The 14,976-nt window shown below is 40.1% G+C and overlaps 1 protein-coding gene across 2 annotated transcripts in view; it reads left to right on the top strand.

Moving 5' to 3' along the window:
• The window catches only part of ACACA (acetyl-CoA carboxylase alpha), a 480,408-nt gene that overhangs the window by 217,341 nt on the left and 248,091 nt on the right, over nt 1-14,976 (top strand). For both annotated transcript variants that reach the window (XM_077481395.1, XM_077481394.1), the window contains exon 29: nt 12,211-12,234. In XM_077481395.1, coding sequence (XP_077337521.1) covers nt 12,211-12,234 — 24 coding nt within the window. The remainder of the gene's footprint in view (nt 1-12,210; nt 12,235-14,976) is intronic.

Raw genomic sequence — 14,976 nt, 5'->3', positions numbered from 1 at the left:
AGTGTGTATACAGGCCATGGCAGTTGAGTGCATTACTTATTGTTTTCTTTGAAACAATTGTACTTAATTCCAGGTCTTTCTGAAGCTCTCCACACGTGGTCCTTGGCTCTCGGACAACTCTTCTGATAATTATTTTCACTTTATGGTGAAATTATGTTCTTTCCACTTACAGATTATAGCCCCAACAGTGCTCATTGGAACATTCAAAAGTTTAGAAATCCTTCTGTAACCAATGCCATCAGTATGTTTTGCAACAATAAGGTCTTTGCTTTTACCCATCATGAGATTTTTCTTGTGCGACACCTTGGTAATGACACCTTTTTATAGGCCGTCAGTTGAGACTGAACCAGCTGATATTATTTTGCACTGACAAGAGGCAAGATTGCTTTCTAATTACTGATTTCAGCTGGTGTCTTGGCTTTCCATGCCATTTTGCACCTCCCTTTCTTCATGTGTTCAATACTTTTTTTCCCTGTGTCATTCCATTTTACTATACATAACCTAATTGCTGAACTTATTTGTTTTGGTTTCTTTGTATGTATGTATTGCATGGGTTGTTACCAACATGTAGTGACAATTTCATGTCAATAGCACCTTTAGAAATATATTTACCTAGAAAAATGGTGACGTGTTCAATACTTCTTTTACTTGCTGTGTGTGTGTGTGTGTGTGTGTGTGTGTGTGTATATATATATATATATATATATATATATATATATATATATATATATAATTTAGATACAGCATCTTACAAAAGTGAGTACACCCCTCACATTTTTGTAAATATTTTATTATATATTTTCATGTGACAACACTGAAGTAATAATATTTTTCTACAATGTAAAGTAGTGAGTGTGCAGCTTGCATAACTACAAATTTGAGGTCCCCTCAAAATAACTCAGCACACAGCTTTTAATGTCTAATGGCACCAATGGCAACAAAAGTGTGTATGCCCCTAAGTGAAAATGCCCAAATTGGGACAAATTAGCCATTTTCCCTTCCTGTGTCATGTGACTCATTAGTGTTACAAGGTCTCAGGTGTTATCACTCTCACTCTCACACTGGTCACTGGAAGTTCAATATGGTACCTCATGGCAGAGAACTCTCTGAGGATATGAAAAAAAAGCTCTACATAAAGATGACCTAGGCTTTAAGAAGATTGCCAAGACCCTGAAACTGAGATGCAGCACGGTGGCCAAGACCATGCAGCGGTAGTACAGGTTCCACTCAGAACAGGCCTCACCATGGTTGACCAAAGAAGTTGAGTGCACGTGCTCAGCGTCATATCCAGAGGTTGTCTTTGGGAAATGTATGATTGCTGCAGAGGTTGAAGGGGGGGGTCAGCCTGTCAGTCCCCTGCACACTGCAGCAAATTGGTCTGCATGGCTGTCATCCCAGAGGGAAGCCTCTTCTAAAGATGATGCACAAGAAAGCCCGCAAACAGTTTGCTGAAGACAAGCAGACTAAGGACATGGATTACTGGAACCATGTTCTGTGGTTTTATGAGACCCAGATAAACTTATTTGGTTCACATGGTGTCAAGCATGTGTGGTGGCAACCAGGTGAGGAGTACAAAGACAAGTGTGCCTACAGTGAAACATGGTGGTGGGAATGTCATGGTCTGGGGCTGCATGAGTGCTGCCGGCACTGGGGAGCTACAGTTCATTGAGGAAACCATGAATGCCAACACGTACTGTGACATACTGAAGCAGAGCATGATCCACTCCCTTCGGAGACTGGGCCGCAGGGCAGTACTCCAACATAACGACCCCAATCACACCTCCAAGACGACCACTGCCTTGCTAAAGAAGTTGAGGTTAAAGGTAATGGACTGGCCAAGCATGTATCCAGACCTAAAACCTATTGAGCATCGGTGCTGCATGCTCAGAGGGTGGAGGAGCGCAAGGTCTCTAACATCCACCAGCTCCGTAATGTCATCATGGAGGAGTGGAAGAGGACTCCAGTGGCAACCTGTTCACCTCCATGCCCAAGAGGGTAAAGGCATTGACAGAAAATAATGGTGGCCACACAAAATATTGACACTTTTGGCCCAAATTGGACATTTTCACTTAGGGGTGTACTCACTTTTGTTGCCAGCGGTTTAGACATTAATGGCTGTATGTTGAGTTATTTGGAGGGGACAGCAAATTTACACTGCTATACAAGCTGCACACTCACTCATGTGTTGTCATATAAAAAGATATAATAAAATATTTACAAAAATGTGAGGGGTGTACTCACTTCTGTGAGATACTGTGTATGTATATATACATATAAATGGATATAGCTATAGATATATATCTATATATAATTTTATTTCTCTAATATAATATACACTATACAGTAATATAAACTATATTATATGTGTTTAGGGCACTTTCACACTGGGGTGGATGGCGTCGGCTGCATTTTTAGCGGTGCTTTAGCGTTGTTTTTGTGCCACTTTTCGGCCGCTAGCAGGCTGCTTTTAGCCCCTGCTAGCAGCCAAAAAACGGGTAAAAGCACAGCTTGGGCAGAGCTGGCCATTGATTTCAGTAGCCAGGGGTGTTTTAGGAGTGGTGTATTCGCCGCTCCCGCAACACCCCAAAGATGCTGCTTGCAGGACTTTTTTTCTCATCTTACAAGTAAACCCACTACATTGTGAGCGCGCAGGCTTTCACACTGGGGTGCCAGGGGAGGCGCTTTACAGGCGCTATTTTTAGCCCTTTAGCACCTGAAAAATGCCTGTGTGAAAGCAGCCTTATTTATGTTATAGTATGTTTTTACTGCATCATAGAGGCCACAGTATTCTTCCTGGCAATTTTTTCATTTGCTTTTCTCGTCAAAAAAACAGCACCATCTTTGTTCATCCAGTTCTACATCTGCTTCCTAGACCTGATTCAAGCTCAATGATGACACAATCATATAAATGTGTTGCCTGTGTCATTCTTGACTTTGTTTACAAATATTAGTCTCCTGCCACAGCTTCTCTCTCTGACTTACTACAAAGTTACAATGTTGCAATCTAATCATTAGGGAAGATGAGACTGAGGACATGTTTCCTTCTTTCTGCAGCTGACTAATGGACATAATCTCAGCCTAGATGCAATCACTTGACTAGAGTTCAAAGATTGCCTTTCATGATAATGGAATTGGCTTTCTGTTTGCTGATGTATATTCGGAATTTATTCATGCAGACTTGAAAAGTTACCAAAAGTTCCACTTCAAGCCTGTTCATTTGTAGTCTACAAGAATCCACAAAATGTTTCAGTATGATTTGTTGAAAAAATAGTAAAAAACCTAAAGCGGACCTTCAGTAATTTTTTCAACTTTCCATCAATTAAATCTTCTTCCCTTGTTGTTTTAACTTTTGGATAGTAAAAATTTTTTTTTTCTGCCAGTAAATTATGCAGCCCACTTCCTGTTTCTTGTCTGGTAAAAAGCCTAGGCGTATGACATCATGCACATCTCTCTCTCTCTCACTCTTGTTAGAGTTTACCAGGAAGGGAAGGGGTGAATCATAAGAGGGCCAATAAGAGCTGCAGGGGGTGTGCCTCTGTGTAAATCCAGGAAGTGAACAGGCAGCAGCTTCAACTAAAATGGATGCAGCCAGACTTGGTGGAGGGAGATTTCTGCAGCATATTGGCAAGTACAGAATCACAGTACAGTAAAAACTTGGATTGCGAGTAATGCAGTTTATGAGCGTTTCATAATAGAAGCTGTTTTTTTTTTGTTTTTTTTAAATCCTGACTCAGTTTGCGAGCTTTGTCTCACAAGACGAGCAGGAGTCAAGCCTCTGGGGTGTGCAGTACCGCATTTAGGCAGAGGTGCGAGGGTGCTGGTGACACATGGAGACACTCGGAAACACTCTGTTCTGGAGTCTCTCTGAGCTTCCCCTAGGGTTTCTGAGTGTCTCTGGCGCCCCCCCCCCCACACCTCTGGCCACATGCGGTACTGCATAGACAAGCAGTGGCTGTGGAACAAATTACATGGCTGTAGGGCCTGGCCATTGTATTGCACAATGGCCACCCTTTTCACTCTCCTCTACTTCCTTCTCCCCCACTTTCTTTTTATGCATTCCCTTTGTTTGTCATGTTTTTATGTTTGGTACACTGTTTGCATGTGTGATGAGTAGGGTAGCAGTTCCTCGGGCCTGCACTGAAAGTCTTGGGAGGGGGTGGACATGTCCTTCTGGCTTAGTTCATCCTCTTTCATGGGGTCTCCCCTCAGGGGGAGCCCTACCTAGTACTTGGGTGGGTCTGTTTCAGCAGACCTTCCAGAAAAAGGGGTTTGTCTGGTTTCGGCCAGATGGACCATGTTTTAAGCACCCTTGTTCCTGTCAGGAGCCTAATGCCTCAGGGGATTCAGGGCAAGGCCCTCTGATTTCAGAGGGCTTGTGTACCCATTGCACTTTTTTGTGTTTCACTCTTTATGTGTGTGCACATTTTTTTGGCACTGGGTGAAAGAAAAAATGATCTGAGTTTCCATTGATTCCTATGGGGAAACTTGTTTTGATATACGAGTGCTTTGGGATTACAAGCTGTCTTCTGGAACGGATTATACTCGTAATCCAAGGTACTACTATATATATAAAATAATATGCAAAGTGGTTCAAGGGAAACTTTAGAATGGCAAAGATGTTTTTAAAACAAATTATGTGAGCAGACTGCAGTTCCTTTTTTAATATCATGTTCTCTGTTGATTTTTGGATTATTAAGCCTGTTCTGTTGTATAATTTACAAAACATTTGATTAGTAAAGCATTCCTATAGCATTGCACAAAGGGAAATAGGCTGTTTACATTGCAAGGAAATTTGCCCCAGAATCAACCCCCACATGTCACAAATATTTGAAGATTTGGGCTGGAAACTACTGCTTTAGTCAGATGAGGACCAAGCCTTAACCGTTTTCCTATTTTACATTTGAAAAATGATAGGAGATAAGAGTACTCAATTGTTCAATGCGCAGCACAGTGTTTACTTGCATTCATCATTTTGTGTTACTGTTGTCTGTGGAGAGATCTCTGTTTGTTGGTTTGGAATATTAATACGATCGCTCACAATGAGAACCACTCTGATAAATGCGCTTCACTGTAATCAGAGTGATGATCAGAGGATTGCTTCAACAAATGCACTAGTTTGCCATTATCATCTGCTAGTTGGCATAAGTACCTTGACCTGTATACATGAGTAATCAGAGTCTTTCTCATAGATGACATGCTTATGGCAGAACCACACATAAAACCGTATGGTATTACTGCCTATTTACGGTTTGCTGGTTGATAAAGAATGCAGCCAGAAAAGTTTATTCTGAAAGGCAGTAGAACCTGGATCCATTTTTGGAACATGTATATAAAGCTAAGTGTAGAAATGCGTGATCTCTATTAGGTGGTGGTGAAGTTAGGGTGCATTCACACCAGTTATGGTTGAACACAAGTTCGTCTGGACCCCTTCTCTCCTCCCCCCCCCCCCCCCCCCCCCGATGGTCTGCACTCACACTGGGCTACAGAGCCCCCTTACATCATCACCTATGCAAAACAGACCACAGGAATCTCTGCTTCCATACTCAGTGATCTATATAGGGTTCTGTGCTTGAGCACAGTTTGCACTCACACTAAAACCAACTGTACTGGACCACAGGGGAATAGTGGTGAGGACCACATTTTCCATGTGGTCCTAGGCATTATATACTTACAGAGGAGCTCCAGGCTCCTTTAGAAAAAAAAATGAAAGTCAGCAGCTACAAATATTGTAGCTGCGGACTTTTAATACTGTAACACTTACCTGTCCACGAATCCAGCGGTGTCTTTAACTCAGCTGTTTTTTCAATTGGCTCTCATTGCTGTTGCTGCCCTTTCTTGTAAGGGATCTGGCAGTGAAGCCTTGCAGCTTCACAGGTGTTACCCTACTGCACATGACTGGCCCATCGGCAGGAGAAGGGGAGCTGAACCTCCGTATGACTTTGCAGTGGCAAGCTCAGCCAGAAGTGAGAGCAAGTACCTGTCAAAACCAGGTAACCACTCCCCCCCCAAAAGGTGGCAAATGTGGCAGCGGAGGGCGGGTTGGGGGAGGAAAGCAAGTGCAGCTGCCCCTTTAACCATTCCCAGGCATGGCTTGGAGCACTCACATTACACAAATGAACTGGCTCAGGGCAGACTACAGTTAAAACTGTTAGTGTGAATGCACACTGATAGAGATCACTCAGTCGTCCCTCAAAACCACTCTTGCTACAGTCTCCTTTAGACCCCTTATGTAAGTAAAATAACATACAAGCATTGTAAAGAGAATGGGAAAAAAATGCTTTATTAATCCTTTTGTGGCCAGAGGTAATTGAAGCCTGGACACCCAGCCCAAATTTACCAGTCACTATGGAGATAATTTACTAAAACTGGAGAGCGCAAAATCTGGTGCAGCTGAGAACTTGTGACACACATGTGGTGCACATTCCGAGTTCTCTGCAGCAACATTTATAAACAGTCCCACTGTATGAGACCTCGAGCCTAAGAACTTAATTCCCATATGAAAGTCTGTTTCGTTTAACTCCCCTTCCTTCACAATCACAAATGTTTTTTTGTTTTTTTTTCCCCTCTGGCCGTGCCCTGGTTGTACAGCCTCCGGGAATACTCGGGTCACATTTCTTAGAAGGCTGCAGGTTGAGACAAAGAGTGGCCATCCCGACACATCATCGGGAGCTGGCTCTCTGAACCTGGAAAAGCCAGCCAGCTGAAGAGGCTACTGTCTATATAAGTTTATTTTTACAAATAAACATGCAGTACTTGATTCTTAAAGTGCTATAGATTATCTAAGGAGACAGTACAGCATAATTGTTTGCTTTGCAGCTCCCTCTGTGTTCCATAAACCTGGGACACAGTGTTCTGATAAGGCATGAATTGCTGTTCTGATAATTCATTTAGTTCTGTAAAAAAGGGGCAGAACAGTAAAGTCATCATGCTGATGATGTAAAAAGAAGACCAGAGTTGCACCTGCTAGCTTGATAAAAGGCTACATAATAGTGTTATGCAGTATTTCATATTTACCTGAATGGAATTTTTTTTTATATACATTTTTTTTTTCTTTCTGAGCATAAGGGCTCCTGAAACAGGCAGCCCGAAGCCCATTCAGCGTAACTGAAGCCATATTAGCTTTGATCAGTTGCAGCGCACAACCTGTCATAATATGACTGTAAATGTGGAAACATGATAACGACGTATCTGCAGTTGTTTCACAGGGGTGCCTACTTCCTTAGGATTTATTATTTATTTGAAATTAAGGAGAGAGTTTGAGATGAAACAACAATTTTGTGGCAGGATAAGTCAAACGTCACATTGGACAGTAGTAGAGCAGAAAACAATTGTTTGGCATTCTGAAAGGACACAGAGAAAATTGAGTGCTGTCCGTGATACTTTTTTTATTTGCACTAATACGGCTACAATCACATGAAGTATGAAAGGATACAAGAAGTCATTAGGTGACTTGGGTCTTAGGACTGCACTTTTAGCAAGAAAAAAAAACATGAATTTATGGTGGACTAGTTTACTGTAACATTGAAAATGTGGTTTGCAACTTACTCCATTTGTGAGCCAAGCAAAATAATCTGGGGAATGTATATTTTCTACACTGCGTGTGTGTATGTATGTATATACACACACACACAGTATCTCACAAAAGTGAGTACACCCCTCACATTTTTGTAACTATTTTATTATATGTTTTCATGTGACAACACTGAAGAAATGACACTTTGCTACAATGTAAAGTAGTGAGTGTACAGCTTGTATAACAGTGTCAATTTGCTGTCCCCTCAAAATAACTCAACACTGAGTCATTAATGTCTAAACCACTGGCAACAAACATGAGTACACCCCTAAGTGAAAATGTCCAAATTGGGCCCAATTAGCCATTTTCCCTCCCTGGTGTCATGTTACCCGTTAGTGTTACAAGATCTCATGTGTGAATGGGGTGTTATCCCTCTGGCTCTCTCATACTGGTCACTGGAAGTTCAACATGGCACCTCATGGCAAAGAACTCACTGAGGATCTGAAAAAAAGAATTGTAGCTCTACATAAAGATGGCCTAGGCTATAAGAACATTGCCAAGACCCTGAAACTGAGCTGCAACATAGTGGCCAAGACCATACAGCAGTTTAATATGACAGGTTCCACTCAGAACAGGCCTCACCATGGTTGACCAAAGAAGTTGAGTGCATGTGCTCAGCGTCATATCCAGAGGTATAGATGTATGAGTGCTGCCAGCATTACTGCAGAGGTTGAAAAGGGTGGGGGGTCAGCCTGTCAGTGCTCAGACCATACACTTCACACTGCATCAAATTGGTCTGCATGGTTGTCGTCCCAGTAGGAAGCCTCTTCTAGAGATGATGCACAAGAAAGCCAGCAAACAGTTTTCTGAAGACAAGCAGACTAAAGACATGGATTATTTGAACAATGTCCTATTGTCTGATGAGACCAAGATAAACTTATTTGGTTCAGATGGTGTCAAGCGTTTGTGGCAACAACCAGGGGAGGAGTACAAAGACGAGTGTGTCTTACCTACAGTCAAGCATGGTGGTGGGAGTTTCAAGGTCTGGGGCTGCATGAGTGCTGTCGATATTAGGGAGCTACAGTTCATTGAGGGAACCATGAATGCCAACATGTACTGTGACATATTGAAGCAGAGCATGATCCCCTCCCTTTAGAGACTGGGCCACAGGGCAGTATTCCAACATAACGACCCCAAACACACCTCCATGGTGACCACTGCCTTGCTAGACAACCTGAGGGTAAAGGTGATGGACTGACCAAGCATGTCTCCAGACGTAAACCCTATTGAGGATCTGTGCGGCATCCTCAAACAGAAGGTGTAGTAGCACAAGGTCTCTAACATCTACCAGCTCCGTCATGTTATCATGGAGGAGTAGAAGAGCACTCCAGTGGCATCCTGTGAAGCTCTGGTGAACTCCATGCCCAAGAGGGTTGAGGCAGTGCTTGAGAATAATGGTGGCCACACAAAATATTTTTGGGCCCAATTTGGACATTTTCACTTAGGGGTGTACTCACTTTTGTTGCCAGCGTTTTTTTAGACATTAATGGCTGTGTGTTGAGTTATTTTGAGTGGACAACAAATTTACACTGTTATATAAGCTGTACACTCACTACTTTACTTTGTAGCAAAGTATAATTTGTTCAGTGTTATCACATAAAAGATATAATAAAATATTGACAAAAATGTGAGGGGTGTACTTACTTATATATTTTAATATTATAATAAAATATATATATATATATATATATATATATAATATTAGCTCAGTGTTTGCAGTTTGTTTATGCATTTCACAGCCTGTACGCTTCAATATGTCACAGACCTTTACTTGTACATAGAACTGAGTCTACATCATTAACTTCTCAGCAGTAGATGTGCTTGTGGTGAACTTCTCCTCTGCTCTTCTCTATACCCCATTAGTCTCTGCTTCTTGTGCGAAAAAAATTATATAATGCACAGCGAAGTGTGATCATCCTCTTACAGCTAACATTTGCATATGTATGTATTTTCTTTTACTGGTTAATAAATGACACAGGATGTTCAGTAACGGAGGAGGAAATTTAAAGTGTTGGCTCCAGTTAGAGCAAAGCGGTTTCCAGAGTTGTATAACTTTAAAACCAATTCAGCAGTGTTCTGCATACAACATTTTTTTTTTATAAATGTATAATTATGTAAATGCATTCAGATTTCTAAAGCAACAGAGGTCTGATCAGTTGTCCTAAGCTGGCCATACACAAGCAGATTTTCAAACTATAGTTTGAATCGGTACATTCAATGATGTCACATAACAAATTCATTTGAATGTACTTCAAAAACATTTTGCTTTTAAAATTCAGTTTGAAACCATATTCACTGTTAGAATTTCTTTTTCAACTAGATGAATTTCCATCCTGCTCCTTCCAATTTTTTCATCACTGTGGTACAAAACAAACGTTGGTTTGACCTTACTGGTTATTCAAACAAATATTCTCAAAACAAAAAATTTCCAGTGAACTTCTACTAGTGTGTGGTCATTTTTAGACCAATTTTCTTAGCTTTGGCTGTACATTGTGCAGCTCCCTTATGCTGGGAGGGGAACCCACACTTTTTTAGGCAGTGTGGTTAAAAAATAAGGGGCTATCTAACTTCCGTTCTTTTTATCCTCTGCCACTGTTGTGACAACTGCAGTCTTTGTTCTAACTACTGCAAAAAGTTATGCCCCATACACATGGTCTGACTTTCCGGCAACAAAACATACACACGGTCACACAAATGTTGGCCAACAATTATGAACATAGTGACGTACTTTGTGTTTTTTCAGCTCTTTAGCACCACCCTTTGGGCTCCCTTTGCTAACTTCTTGTTAGTAGAAGTGGTGAGCGTTGATTCGTGCTTTTCTTTTCACGTTTTTTATTTAGCGATTTTCAGTTTGTGCTTTTAATTTCATGCTTTTCAGCTAGTTTCTGAAGGGCCGTTCGTCAACCAGACATGTTACGGCATTGGAGGAGATAACGTGTTAATTATTATTGGCCTTGGAGTTATTGCTTTGACATTTTTGTTTTGGTTGAATAATGATTTGATTTGGTATATTTTCTATATTTTTGGATGCATAGAATGCACTTTTTGGTTAAATTCTATTGGCAGATAGCATGTCTAATTTTATTTTTTTACATTTTTTTAATGCACAATAAAAAAATTATGTTGCATAATACTTGGCTATGTGTTTTACTTCAAATTACATTTTGGAAGTAGGCAGTTACATTAAAAAAAATACAATGTAAAATTGATAAGGGACACCAACATAGTTGTATCTTTGATCTTAAAAATTACGGGATAATGGTGTTGTGGTAATTTCCCAAATAAAAAAAAAAATACCATAATAATAATATTCTTGATATCACTAGAAAAAAAAAAGCCTTTGAAAATTTGTTTGCAATGACTCCATCAGTATCACCAGCAAAGCAGCTTCATTATTATCCCATTAAAGAAGAAGAAGAGAATTGTGCAATGCATTTGGAGATTTCATAATTTGCCACGTCACGAATGTTAATTCTCCAAGACCAGCTGCTTCTGCTTCCAAGCATGCGTTTGTACTTTGGACTTTTGGCCGATGGACTTGTGTACACACGCTCAGAAAATCCGACAACACACATCTGTCCAGAAAATTTAAAGACATGCTAGCCAACATTTGTTGGCAGAAAGTCTGACAACAGTTGTCCGATGGAGCATACACCCAGTCGGATTTACCACCAACAGCCTTATACTGAACATTTCTTGTTGGAAAATCTAATCGTGTGTACAAGGCTTTACACATAAGAAATGGTTTCCTAATTTGTGACTGAATCTACTAATTTCTTGATTGCTAGACAGTTTGATCTTCATTCGATTTTGTGATACTCAAACACAGGGAATTTGTACAGTCGGATTTTGCCAACCTTGCCATCCAATATCTACGTTTTTTTAATTTATTTTTTTATTAAATTATAAAGCTTAGCATAAATGGTATTTTATTATGTCTGAAATCCAGGCAGATATAAAACACACACACACACACACACACACACACATCATTGCAGCTCTGTATTCATTCGTAGATCAATAAATGTATTTTGAAATGCAATCATTGTAAGTATCTTAAAAGCAGAACTAAAAGTAAAAATACTTACAGTAGGTCCAACGTTCTGATGCCCACAAGGTCCCTCGTTGTCCCCAGCGGTTTCTTCCTGACTGTTTCTTCCGGCTGCCAGTCTTTGGCCATCTTCATTGGTCAGCAGAGGATGACGTTGCTCCTGCACAGGAGTTCAGTAATCCCGGGACACACGTTCTATGTCCCTTCTGCATTGAAGACCCTGGCTGTTTGCAATTTTTTGTTACCTTTTTAGTTCTGCTTTAAGTTGACCTGTCTCAGCCTATTGCAGGCCCATGATCAGCAGAGCACATATGCTAACATGGAACATGCTGATAGAAAGGTATAGCAATCTGCTGCTCCTGTTTTCAGTCACATGCTGGGGGAAGTACAAGACCCATAAAAGTTGTTTATCTGCAGAAATAATATTGGAGCTGTGTAAATTTCTGGATGAACAGAAAGACAGCTCCTTTTGCAGGTTAAACTGCTCCCTATTTATTACAATGCATAAAAAAAGTTTTGTCTGTATTAAGGCTTTAAATTATTAAAATATATAAGTACATCATTAATTATTTTAATTTCATTGCAGAGGGAACATTCCTACGCTAAACAGGTATGTTTTTTTATTTATTTATTTATAGCTTCACATGTCACTCTTCAGCTAAAATATGACTTTTGGACAGAGTAATGTTATAATAAAGCAGAACTCATTATATACATATTTACATACTCCGATTTTAGAGTTTTTGTATTTTATTTTGGTCCATTTTTTTATTTATTTTTCTGGGAAATTTATTTTTGTTCATGAATGTATATGTGTATGTATGTATTTATATTTGTAGCTACAGTCAATAAATATGTTTCTGAAACTATGGAAAGTAGCAATATGGGTAGCTGACAATGACAAGAGTAGGTATGGACAAGGGACATTTTTTTGGCTGGATTTTTTGGGGGTGGCGGCAGAGAGAAAAGGGGAAGAAGTAATTTCAATACTCCACAGTAGGTATAAAAAAATTACAATGTTTTTATTATTACATACAGGATATAGTTAAAAGGTCTTTGATATAAGTTATGTGTTATTGTACAAGGAAACATCTAGAGTTCAAAACGGTTGATATAATTAGTCACTCAGCAGTAACGTTGGAGTTATTGTCCCGACATGTTTCGCCACTCTGGGCTCATCAGGGGAGGTTTTAGAAACAAATAGATGTAACACTGCATAGAACAAAACGAAATTAAAAACATTAAATTGACTTAGAGTACAATACAGATAAGGTAAATTATAAAAAATAAGGGTACGGTAGAGTAGGCTGTCTACTACCATGCCGATCACCAGTCGCTCACCCATATGAAGATCTTTTGCCTGCGACTCAGTGTTGATTCAGAAAAAAAACATTACTGGTTAGTGCACATAGGGAGATGCCAAATGGGGAGGTAGTGTTGGAAAGTGAGGGAGGTGGGGAGGGGAGGAGGGGAGTGGGTGTTGTGGGGGGGTAAAGGAAGATGAATGTGCTGGGTGGAGAGATAAAGTGGAGGAATTATAAGTTATAAGTAGGCGTGGATGGTGATGATTAAGATGGTTAGCATCTGAAAAACTGAAGGAAACCATGAGCAAAAGTGATTACAGGTAATGTGCTAGTGTAAGATGATAATATATGCCGGGGGAGAACACAGCTTACTTACATCAATAAAAGCAATAATTAGAGAAAGGCCAAGGGTGCCTGGACTACAGACCTAAGTCTGTAGAGAAGAGTGTATAATGAGTAACTGCAGAGAATAAAATAGAGATTTTTTTAGGTATAAGCTACATGAATCTAGATTTCAGAACAGATGCAAGGAGAATAAATCATTCATATTGATGGTTAGAATAATAAAGAGTAGGTCACCTTAAATATAAAGGTGGCCATATGCTGCAGATCACCTGCCCTCCTCAACAAATGAGGGGGTAAAGTTACCCACACAGGCAGCAGCAGGAAATATCATTAAACAATTTAACTGGATTTTGGAACATAGTAAGAAACTGCAAGAGTGCACCATAGAATTAGAAAATAGAGGAGAGATTTTCATATAAAGTTTTACTTGTTTCGTGGCACAGCTACCCTTGGTGTACCTAGCAATGTAAGGTGATATGAAGGCACTATATATAAGAATGCAATTGCTGTATGATTGGCCATATGATTGGAGTCATTGGAATGCCAGGAGGCTCAAACTACTACAGTTCCCATACTGCACCGCAGCCCATGAGCGGGGAGAGAGAGGACGCAACAAAAGATGACATGCCCCAATCAGTGGGTGTGCATCTCTCCTCCCTCCCCACGCAGGGCAAGCTCAGTACAAGGCAAGAAAAATGAAAAAACTATGAAATAACAGTTAGGAGTTCTTAAAGTGCCCAAATTGTCTTTTAAATTTTAGTGTGGGGGGGGGGGGGGGGGGGTGATGGTTGATAAAATGGCATATGTGCAGCATTGGTGTGTATAAGGGGAGGCAGCACTAGGCCATAGACAAGTAGATAATGAAAGAGAGGTCACGGGTTTCATATTGGGGAGGGCGATGCAATGGAGCATGGCAGATGACAAGCACTGACATAGATACATCAAAAAAAAAATACAGAACATTAGAGAAGTATAAAAAATAAAATGAGGAATTTATACAATTAATTAATGAGAGGCATTGTTCATTAGTATTTAAATATAATATATAAACTATAATATGGCAACTTACATGAGAGTGTATGATTGATTGCATTTGGAGTTTTTGTACACATGCACACTAGGCGCTTATCCCCAGTCTAGGTGTTTTAATGTGCCTGGGAGGCACAGGTGCAGCATCTCGAACAGACTGAAATACAATACAGCTGGACGGGGCTGAACACCTTAACGATTGTCAATCGTACGTTTCGCCATAACTATTCAGGGATATATGCTCAGAGCACAAGTATTCTTATTACTAACCATGAGAGTAGAATTACACCATAGGTCCTAAGTTTTATGGAATTTTTTTGGCGACAGTCCCTATTCCCATTTTTAACTTTTCATAAAGAATTGTATTTATTTTTTTAACAAATGATTTCCACTGGGCTACATTAGGGGATGATGGACTCATCAATTTAGTAGCTATGGACTTACGAGCCATAAACAAAGCTTCTTGCAAGAATATTCTAGTATAGCATGGCCACATTTCTGCATCTGGCATGCCAAATAAACAATGTCAGGTGTAGAGGGAAGAGGAAGCTGAAGAAAGGAAGCGAGCACTTGTCAGAAGGGAAGTCATAAATAATCTGATACTCCAAATGATGTGCATGCAATTTGCATAGGGTTTATTACATTGTATACAGTTGGGGATGAACATACGTCCC

This window comes from Lithobates pipiens, unplaced genomic scaffold (genome assembly GCF_037356315.1).
Source record: "Lithobates pipiens isolate NorthernLeopardFrog02 unplaced genomic scaffold, aLitPip1_a1.2 Scaffold_16, whole genome shotgun sequence".
In the NCBI taxonomy this organism is placed as follows: Eukaryota; Metazoa; Chordata; class Amphibia; order Anura; family Ranidae; genus Lithobates; species Lithobates pipiens.
Note: the sequence above shows the minus strand (reverse complement) of the source record. Positions and strands in the feature narration are given on the sequence as shown.